This window comes from Salmo salar, chromosome 04 (assembly GCF_965601325.2).
Source record: "Salmo salar chromosome 04, fSalSal1, whole genome shotgun sequence".
Taxonomy (NCBI): Eukaryota; Metazoa; Chordata; class Actinopteri; order Salmoniformes; family Salmonidae; genus Salmo; species Salmo salar.
This window is the reverse complement of record NC_138294.1, coordinates 41898097-41909241: the sequence shown is the minus strand read 5'-3', so window position 1 is coordinate 41909241 and position 11145 is coordinate 41898097. Positions and strand designations below refer to the sequence as shown.

Here is an 11145-nt window from a genome sequence, read left to right as displayed (position 1 = left end):
AAGCACGACTCCAACACCATCATTTACCTCTACGGGATCGGTGTCTCCTCACAGGATGGTTGAACTAACGTGCGCTAATATGATTAGCATAACGTTTTAAGTAACAAGGACATATCTGATATAGGCAGAAAGTTTAAATTCTTGTTAATCTAACTGCACTGTCCAATATACAGTAGCTATTACAGTGAAATAATACCATGCTATTGTTTGAGGAGAGTGCATAGTTATGAACTTGAAAATGTATTAATAAACCAATTAGGCACATTTGGGAAGTCTTGATACAACATTTTGAACAGAAATGCAATTGGATAAGTCTAAAACTTTGCTCATACAATGCTGCCATCTAGTGGCGATAATCTAAATTGCACCTAGATTCCTAAATCATATATTGGCCTTTCTCTTGCATTTCAAAGCTGACTATTTTTTAAATAACTTGTTTCTTTTGTTGTATTATATTTTACCAGATCTAATGTGTTATATTCTCCTACATTCATTTCAAATTTCCACAAACTTCAAAGTGTTTCCTGTCAAATGGCATCAATAGTATGCATATCAGTGCTTCAGGTCCTGAGCTACAGGCGAAAATTGAAAAAAAGGGTCTGATCCTCCTTCTGCCCCAAGCCATAAGACTGCTGAAAAATGTATCAAATGGCCACCCGGACTATTCTACACTGCTGCTACTCGCTACTGCTTATTACCTATGCATAGTCACTTTACCCATACCTACATGTACATATCTCGACTAACCTGTGACCCCGCACATTGAATCAGAACCGGTGCCCCCTGTATATAGCCTCATTATTGTTATTTTATTGTGCTACTTAAAAAAAACAATATTGAGTTTATTTAGCAAATATTTTCATCTCTCTATTTTCTTAACTGCATTGTTGGTTAAGGGCTTGTTAGTAAGCATTTCAGGGTAAGGTCTAAACCTGTTGTATTTGGCGCATGTGACAAAAAACATTTGAATTGATTTATGGAGATGGGAGAACCTTCCAGAAGGACAGCCATCTCTGCAGCACTCCAACAATCAGGCCTTTATGGTAGTGGCCAGATGGAAGCCACTCCTCAGTAAAAGGCACATGACAGCCCACTTGGAATTTGCCAAAAGGCAGCTAAAGACTCTCAGACCACCAGAAACAAGATTCTCTGGTCTGATGTAACCAAGATTGAACTCTTTGGCCTGAATGCCAAACATCACGTCTGGAGGAAACCTGGTACCATCCCTAAGGTGAAGCATGGTGGTGGCAGCATCATGCTGTGGGGATGTTTTTCAGCGGCAGTGACTGGGAGACTAGTCAGGATTGAGGCAAAGATCAACGGCGCAAAGCACAGAGAGATCCTTGATGAAAACCTGCTCCAGAGTGCTCAGGACCTCAGACTGGGGTGAAGGTTCACCTTCCAACAGGACAACAACCCTAAGCACATAGCCAAGATATTACAGGAGTGGCTTCTGGACAAGTCTCTGAATGTCATGGACTGGCCCAGCCAGAGCACGTACTTGAACACCTTCGAACATCTCTGGAGAGACCTGAAAATAGCTGTGCAGCGACGCTCCCCATCCAACCTGACAGAGCTTGAGAGGATCTGCGGAGAAGAATGGGAGAAACTCCCCAAATACAGGTGTGCCAAGCTGTTAGTGTCATACCCACGAATACTCAAGGTCGTAATCGCTGCCAAAGGTGTTTCAACAAAGTCCAGAGTTAAGGTTCTGAATACTTAAGTAAAAGTTAAATGTCAGTTTTTGTATTTTTAATACATTTGCAAAAAAATCTAAAAACCTGCTTTGCTTTGTCATTATGGGACATTCTGTGTAGATTGATGAGAAGACAAAAACTATTTCATCCATTTTGAATTCAGGCTGTAACGTAACAAAATGTGGAACAAGTCAAGGGGTATGAATACTTTCCGAATGCACTGTAGCTCTGGTCGGGCAGCTTCATCTTATTGCAGGTTGAGGGACTAACTTACTTCCACTAGCTACTACTAGCGTGTCAATAACCACAAACCAGGTAGTGCAAGCCAACTTTGTTCAGTTGTTGTTAAGTTTGTTCTATTGGCATGCTAACTTCAATATCAGTTATGTATCTTAGCTAACATTATCATTTTTATTGTCCTGTCACACTCACAGTATAATTAAGCAATAAGGCCAGAGGAGGTGTGGTATATAGCTAATATACCACAGCCAAGGGCTCTTCTTAAACACGACGCAACCCAGAGTGCCTGGACACAGCCCTTAGCTGTGGTATATTGGCCATATATCACAAACCCCCAAAGAGCCTTATTGCTATTATAAACTGGTTACCATCGTAATTACAGAACTAAAAATAAATATGTTGTCATAGGTGGTATATATATACCACAGCTGTCAGCCAATCAGCATTCAGGGCCTGAACCACCCAGTTTATAATTATTTATTTGTGCTGCCAACCTAGGCAGGAAACACACCTCCTAAACCCAGTGAATATTCTATTAGGAGCCGTGTATAAAAAATATAGTTATTAGTTATTAACAAATATAGTTATTTGTTTTCGTTATTACATTTCCAATTTTGACACAATACATTAGAACACAAGTTTTTCCACTCTGTTTTGAGTTGGAATTCAAAATAACGAAATTATTAAATGTATTCACGGATCTTTCTGACACATTTTCGGTTTTATTGGTGACCCACTCTTTGACAGTATGCACATCTCTCTCATGGTGTGGCTTTAAAATATTTATTTCATTATTCTGGAGAGAAAAAAATCTAGCCAGAATATTACTGTTTTCAGCACCTGAATATCTTTTGCCAGGTTCAGTACTGACAGCACTGTATTTTGTCATTCGCCGGACTCAAAATGATGTCTACTGCGTCATAGTTAAGAATTCGATGAATGTATTTTTCCTTATGTTTCTTCAATGGTGTTGTTGCAGGGGAGGAACGAAAAGACGCGTCATTTCACTCCTATGATGTTGAAAAAGGCGTAGACCACAAGTTTAATGACGTCTTACATACCCAATAAAATATCCCAATGGGTGTGGCCAACATTGAACGATAGTCCCCTTCTGCAATCAAAACTGTACTTTCCAGATCACGTTGTGGTACCTAAAACATTTTTTCGGCGTATTCGCCCTTTGTGACAATGTCGGCAGATTATGAAGAGAGGTAAAGAGCCCAGCAATTTTTTTATTATAAACAGTTATACGTTGATATGATAACACTGTCAGTCCAGCAATTCCGTGATTTTTTCCCCCCGTTATAAAATGCAGCATGCAATTTTATCTAGCTTGCGTTAGCGATTTCCTTGTGCTGTCGTTTTAGTGCAACGTTAGCAACTGTAAACTAGCTTCTTGTAGTCTGGTTGGAGTTGCTAGCCATGTCTCTAACGCCAAGCCGTTTTGCACATTTTATCACGTTATAACATGTTAACTAGCTTGTTAGCGAATATTGTGCCATGAATTGTAAACACTGATTTGCTGGTCAGCTCACGAATTGACTGACTTTGCAGGCGAGCTGCTAATCGGTTAATTAAAATAGTTAGCTACCTAACGTTAGCTATAATTTGGCAGGCGAACACCAGAGGTTGCGGGAAAATGGTGGCCTGTCTCACCACCAGCAAGCCCCGCAACCGTGCACAAATTATGTTCTGCCCCAGTGAGTGTCTTTAGTCATGTTTAGCTACGTTAGCTAACGGACCCTAATTTGCTAGATAATTGAGTGTCTAACGTTACATTTCTTAGCTACCCCAAATGTTAACGTTATGTGTACGAGCTTGTACAAAATGGAAGGATTTGCTATCTGATTGACTGTTGCTAGTATTTAGCTAATTCCAGCTAAATGAGTATGGTTATCCCTGCTGAATGTGTAGTAGTGCCGTTTTGCTAGCTAGCTTCTAGTAGTAGGCTAGGCGTTTAATCACAGGGTTTAAATGTCCACTAACGTTAGCGCCTAGCCAGCGAACCCCCACCAATTTTGTTATCCACAATGACCACTCGTACTGTTCTCTTCAAAACCTCTGTCTGAACACAATAAACTGTATGGGCGTGTTTAAATCGTCTGCATTGGGAAGACGTGAGCAAATGTATCAGAAAACACGTTTCGATCCACAGAGTAAAGTCATAAAAAAACACAAGTGTGATGGAAACAGGAAGTGTTGGTACAATGTTATAAATGTCAACAGACTACCAATATTTTGTGTCTGTAAAATGTATCGTGTGACGAATTGCGGTGGAAACGTTTTCTTTCACAATTGTTGCTAGAATAACCATGTGTAGGTACATTTCAGGGGTTATGGTTCTGTCACTGTGTACGGTTACATGCACACAATGAGATTATTGTGGATAGTCGGATTAATATAATATTTCGATTAAAACGTGTACATGCTTTGCAAGAACGATTTCCCTAATAATCATATTTACATGGACGCATCTTTTCAGATGTTCATGATGGATGCCGGTGCAAATAAACGTTCTACCACAGCGACCATGCTATTTTTGGGAAGCATATTTGATTGAGTTTAGACATAAAGTTTGCATGTGAAAACTACTCTAACATGCTGTCTAGACGGGGCGTGCGTGTGCCATCGCGCGCATGTTGAGTTTGTCCATCCACACCAGACGCGATCAGGACACACTGGTTGAAATATCAAAACGAACTCCGAACAAACTATATTAATTTGGGGACAGGTCGAAAGGCATTAAACATTCATGGCAATTTAGCTAGCTTGCTGTTGCTAGCTAATTTGACCTGGGATATAAACATTGGGTTGTTATTTTACCTGAAATGCACCAAGTCCTCTACTCGACAATAAATCCACAGATAAAAGGGTAAACCAAGTTAGTTTCTAGTAATCGCTCCTCCTTCAGTCTTCTTTGGACTTCATATGGCGGTTGGCAACAAACTTTAATGTGCATTACCACCCAACTGGACTTGAGTGTGGACCTCAGTAAATATTTCAATCACCCATGTGCTCATCAAAACCAATAAGGAGATGGGAGGGGCAGGACTTGCAGCGCATGAAGCTTCACAAATAGAACAAAGTTCTATTGTAGTGCCTGGCAACGCGGATGCTCGTTGATGCGGAGCAGTTTGGATGCAATGATTGAATAACATGTATGTGTACATTTATTTTGCAACACGCGCACATAACGTGAGTGGTGTGGTCTTACATCATAAATTGGGTGTTTCTCAAAATGCATATTACTGTGCTACAAGCATGCAAATTGGAGCACTGGAGGGTTGGAGTATGAGTCCAAATCAAAATGGGCGAAACGGAGCACGGAGGGTAGTTCTCGAATGCATACTCAGTTTGTACATATTTTGAAGCTTGCATCGATGCACGTTTCAACGGAAAGTATGCAAAGAATTATGACGCAACCAAGCAAAAAACAAGGCAAAATTTATTGAAATCAATGGGGCCATTATTTGAGCTGAAGCGAGATCAAATATACTCTGACTAAGGAATGAAATGTTGCCTATTCACATCTCATATGATGCCGGTAGGGCTTACCCCAATTAGTCGACTGGTAATCCATTGTTTGGCTGTTGGTCGACTGAGATTGTTTTAGTTGAGCTGTAATATATATTTGACTTGTTAGAGCATTTTTTCCCTCATCAATCTACACAATACCCCATAATGACAAAATGAAAACAGGTTAAGAAATTTTAGCCAATTTATTTAAAAAAATCTGATATCAAATTTTACATAAGTATTCAGACACTTTACTCGGTACTTTGTTGAACCACCTTTGGCATCGATTACAGCCATGATGCTACAAGCTTGGCACACCTGTATTTGGGGAGTTTCTCCCATTCTTCTCTGCAGATCCTCTCAAGCTCCGTCAGGTTGGATGGGGAGCGTTGCTGCACAGCTATTTTCAGGTCTCTCCAGAGATGTTTGATCGTGTTCAAGTCCGGGCTCTGGCTGGGCCACTCAAGGATACTCAGAGACTTGTCCCGAAGCCATTCCTGCATTGCCTTGGCTGTGTGCTTAAGGTTGTTGTCCTGTAGGAAGGTGAACCTTTGCCCCAGTCTGAGGTCCTGTCTCTGTACTTCGCTCCGTTCGTTGTTCCCTCGATCCTGACTAGTCTCCCAGTCCCTGCCGCTCAAAAACATCCCCACAGCATGATGCTGCCACCACCATGCTTCACCGTATGGATGGTGGCAGGGTTCCTCCAGATGTGACACTTGGCTTTCAGGCCAACGAGTACAATCTTGGTTTCATCAGACCAGAGAATCCTTTACTTTTTCATATTTTGTTATGTTACAGCCTTATTAAAAAATGAATTACATAACATTTTGTCACGTTCGTGAAAATGGACGGACCAAGGCGCAGTGTGATTAAAGTTCCACATCATTTATTTAGGCGAAACTTCTACAAAACAATAAACCAACAACAAAACGTGAAAGTAGTGGATGCCGTGCCAGGACTGGGCACCAGCGCAGAGGAGGGCTCCGGCCATGGAGCTGGGTTGGAGGCCGTGCCTGGACTGGGCACCGGCGCAGAGGAAGGCTCCGACCATGGAGCTGGGTTGGACGCCGTGCGTGGACTGGGCACTGGCGCAGAGGTAGGCTCTGGCCTTGGAGTGGGACTGGACGCCGTGCCTGGACTGGGCACCGGTGCAGAGGAAAGCTCCTGCATTGGAGCGGGACTGGACGCCGTGCCTGGACTGGGCACCGGTGCAGAGGAAGGCTCCGGCCATGGAGTGGGACTGGAGGCCATGGCACTGGCGCAGGAAGCTCCAGGCCGTGGACCGTCACTGGAAGCTCTGGACCGTTGACCATCACTGGAAGCTCCGGGCCGTTGACCGTCACTGGAAGCTCCGGACCGTTGACCGTTACTGGAAGCTCCGGGCCGTTGACCGTTACTGGAAGCTCCGGGCCGTTGACCGTCACTGGAGGCTCCGGACTGTGAACCGTCGCTGGAAGCTCTGGACTGTGAACCGTTGCTGGAAGCTCTGGACCGTACACACGCACTGGTGGACGAGTGCGGGGAGCCGGCACAGGATGTACCGGGCTGGGGAGGCGCACTGGAGGCCTAGTGCGTGGAGCCGGCACAGGTTGCACCGGACTGATGACACGCTCTTCAGGGCGAGTGCGGGGAGCAGGCACAGGACGTACCGGACTGGGGAGGCGCACTGGAGGTCTGGTGCTTGGAGCCAGCACAGGTGGCACCGGACTGTTGACACGCACTTCAGGAAGGGTGCGGGGAGCTGGCACAGGACTCACCAGACTGCTGACAGGCTCTTCAGGTCGAATGCCGTGGAGAACACACCAACATAACATTTCTCTCCTCTTTCTCTCCCCCAACTTCTCCATCGCCTCCCTGACGGTCTGTGGCTCTTCAGGACGAGTGCGGGGAGCTGGCACAGATGGCACCGGACTGAGAAGGCTCACTGGAGGCCTGGTGCGTGGAGCCGGCGCAAATGGCACCGGACTGGTGTCACGCTCTTCAGCACGCCTGCGCTGCAGCATACTCCTAGCCTACATAATTCTCCGATATCCCTCCTCACACTGCTCCATCGACTCCCAGGCGGGCTCTGGCTCTCTCCTTGGCTCGGCCGACCACCCCTCGTGCCCCCCCCCCCCCCCCCCCCAAAAAAATCTTGGGGTTTCTGTGGCCACAGTCCCCGGTGTCGTCGCTGTCCTTCCTGAGTCATCTGCGACACCCGCCAAGGAAGGGTCTCGTGTCCTCCCATGATTTCTTCCCAGGTCCAAAACTCCTTTACCTCTGTCACACGCTGCTTGGTGGGATATTCTGTCACGCTCGTGAAAATGGACGGACCAAGGCGCAGTGTGATTAGAGTTCCACATCATTTAGTTAAGTGAAACTTCTACAAAACAATAAACCAACAACGAAACGTGAAAGTAGTGGTGCTACATGCACATACACAAAACAATATCTCACAAATGCAGGTGGGAACAGGGACACCTTAAGTATGATCCCCAATTAGAGACAACGATAATCTGCCTCTAATTGGGAACCATACTCAAACCCAAACATAGAAATATATCAACTAGAACACCCCCTAGTCACGCCCTGACCTACAACACCATAGAGAACCAATGGCTCTCTATGGTCAGGACGTGACACATTTCCTCATCAATTTATACACAATACCCCAAAATGACAAAGTGAAAGCCGTTTTTAGATTTTTTTGCACATTTAGAATTAAAAATAAATTGAAATACCTTATTTACATAAGTATTCAGACTCTTTGCTATGATACTCGAAATTGAGGTCAGGTGCATCCTGTTTCCATTGATCATCCTTGAGATGTTTCTACAACTTGATTGGAGTCCACCTATGGTAAATTCTATTTATTGGTCATGATTTGGAAAGGCACACACCTGTCTATGTAAGGTCCCACAGTTGACAGTGCATATCAGAGCAAAAAACCAAGCCATGAGGTCGAAGAAATTGTCCGTAGAGCTCCGAGACAGAATTGTGTCGAGTCACAGATCTGGGGAAGGGTACCAAAACATTTCTGCAGCATTGAAGGGCCCCAAGAACACAGTGGCCTCCATAATTCTGAAATGGAAGAAGTTTGGAACCACCAAGAGTCTTCCTAGAGCTGGCCACCCGGCCAAGCTGAGCAATCGGGGTAGAAGGGCCTTGGTCAGGGAGGTGACCAAGAACCCGATGGTCACTCTTGACAGAGCTCTAGAGTTCCTCTGTGGAGATGGGAGAACCTTCCAGAAGGACAACCATCTCTGCAGCACTCCACCAATCAGGCCTTTATGGTAGAGTGGCTAGACAGAAGTCACTTCTCAGTAAAAGGCACATGACAGCCCGCTTGGAGTTTGCCAAAAGGCACCTAAAGACTCTTAGAACATGAGAAACAAGAATCTCTCTTTTGATGAAACCAAGATTGAACTCTTTGGGCTGAATGCTAAGCGTTACGTCTGGAGGAAACCTGGCACCATCCCTACTGTGAAGCATGGTGTAGGCAGCATCATGCTGTGTGGTTGCTTTTCAGCTGCTACACTAGTCTACCAGACTAGTCAGGATTGAGGCACACAACCAAGACAACGCAGGAGTGGGTTCTGGACAAGTCTCTGAATGTCCTTGAGTGGCCCGCCAGAGCCCGGACTTGAACCTGATGGAACATCTCTGGAGAGACCTGAAAATAGCTGTGCATAATGCTCCCCTTCCAACCTGACAGACCTTGAGAGGATCTGCAAAGAAGAATGGGAGAAACTCCCCAAATACAGGTGTGCCAAGCTTGTAGCGTTTATACCCAAGAAGACTCGAAGCTGTAATCGCTGCCAAAGGTGCTTCAACAAAGTACTGAGTAGGTCTAAATACTTACTTATGTAAATGTGATATTTTTTTAATATTTTTTTTAGCAAATAAATCTAAAAAACAGTTTTGTTTTGTCATTATGAGGTATTGTGTGTAGATTGATGAGGGGGAGGGAAACTATTTAATACATTTTAGAATAAGCCTGTAATGTAAAAAAAAAAAAAAGTGGAACAAGACAAGGGGTCTGAGTACTTTCCGAAGGCACTGTATATATGGAAAAATTCACGTTTAAAAATGTTGACCAATCGATTGGTCGAAAGTACAGACTACTTTCGGTTGAACAAGACAGCCCTATTTGCTGACTACAATATTTTAAATTGACATGTTAATAAATACCTGCTATGCTAATTTTGGCATGTTTACCTGCCCACTTATCGTAGATTGCAAGCCCATCATAATTCAATAGGGCTAACTGGCTAGCTACTACTGTTACCTAGCCAGATACCCATGAATAATTGTTAGCTAGCTATCTACCTTGCATAACATTCGTTTTAGGTCATTTTAGCTACATTATTATGATTCACATATAACTAGCTGATAGTTATGAAGTAAAACGCTTGTTTAAACTCTATTGCTGGAAGAATGTTCAGTGAATGGGTAAGGCCATAGTCAAGTCAATAGGGCTAAGTTATAGTTAGCTAGCCACGAAGAATTGGTAGCTAGCTACCCACACATTTTTTTTTTTTACATCTACCTTGCTTTGTGTATATCTTGTTTTGTCTGTATTGTTGTCCTGGATAGAAGAAGGTTCAGTGAATGTGGAGGTGCAGCGTGAGGTAATACAGTAGGGGGAGTGAGAGTGCTTTTCAAATGTAATGTTTCATGCGTTCTCCACACTCGTCCTCACAAGAACGTACTCAGAACGTCCTCTGAGAATGCACTCGGAGAGTGTGGCGCACGGTGTAGCATATTGAGAAACAGCCATTCAGTTGTTCCAAACTCACTTCATTCGCGCTAAAGAGGGAGGCTCGCTCAGCTGGTGCTAGAACATGTGCAGATCAAATACACAACTGGAACTCCTATTAATCATTTGAAAGATTGCTCAGAAAAACAGGTGTTTTAATCAGTGTATGCTTACTTCGATTTTGATCAGAAGCCGAAATGTTTTATTTTCCTCTGTTACGCATTGTGCACTCAACTGACATGCATGGTTATTGCTCACACTCCGATGTTCAAATGAAGGGAATTAAGTCGTCTTTAATGCTCAAACAGCAGTGTGTAGGCAACTGTAGCAAGAGTTTACAATCTTTGCTGTAGCTGCTGGCAAAGTAATTCAAAGCCTATACTTTATCATTCAGGACGTAACTTTCCGGTGCTACTATTATTGCCATGTCGCATTGGTCCTTGATCTGAACTATATGTTATGCATCAAAGTAGCCTATTTTGCATTGATAACTCAATATAATCTCAGCAACTGCTCAAACAATAAACCAACCAATATTGGTTATTGCTTATTAGAATTCCCCCCAAAAGGTATTTTGTTTAGAAATAATAACTAATGATTCCAGGCTATTATGAAACGGTAAAACCTGCTCTTACCGTGTGCTTTTTCTCCCTCTCTGACCAAAACACAACATTCTATTTGTAGCTAATATGGGAGTGAATACATACAAACAGCATATCAAACTAGGATCATTTTGTAGGTTACACTGACAACTATACGAACATTTGCCAGGTCATATTATTTCATTATAAATCTGAGATGTGGGACGCTGAAAAGGCTAAAGCCAGCTAACTACTACTAACAAGGCAAGATGACTCTTCCTAGCTATCGCCCCCTTGTGAATAAGAGTCATGGAAACATGGATCGGCTAGGGTTTCATGTTACCAAAAGTTGCGCGTTGCTCCAAAAAACGGA

General features: G+C 43.6%; 1 protein-coding gene across 1 annotated transcript in view; it reads left to right on the top strand.

Annotated features, from left to right (window-relative positions):
* Nucleotides 1-3012: 3012 nt before the first annotated feature.
* Nucleotides 3013-11145, top strand: part of LOC106602896 (eukaryotic initiation factor 4A-I) — a 52142-nt gene continuing 44009 nt past the window's right edge. Inside the window, exon 1 of the mRNA XM_014195878.3 lies at nucleotides 3013-3148. Coding sequence (XP_014051353.1) covers nucleotides 3126-3148 — 23 coding nt within the window. The 5' untranslated portion in view covers nucleotides 3013-3125. The remainder of the gene's footprint in view (nucleotides 3149-11145) is intronic.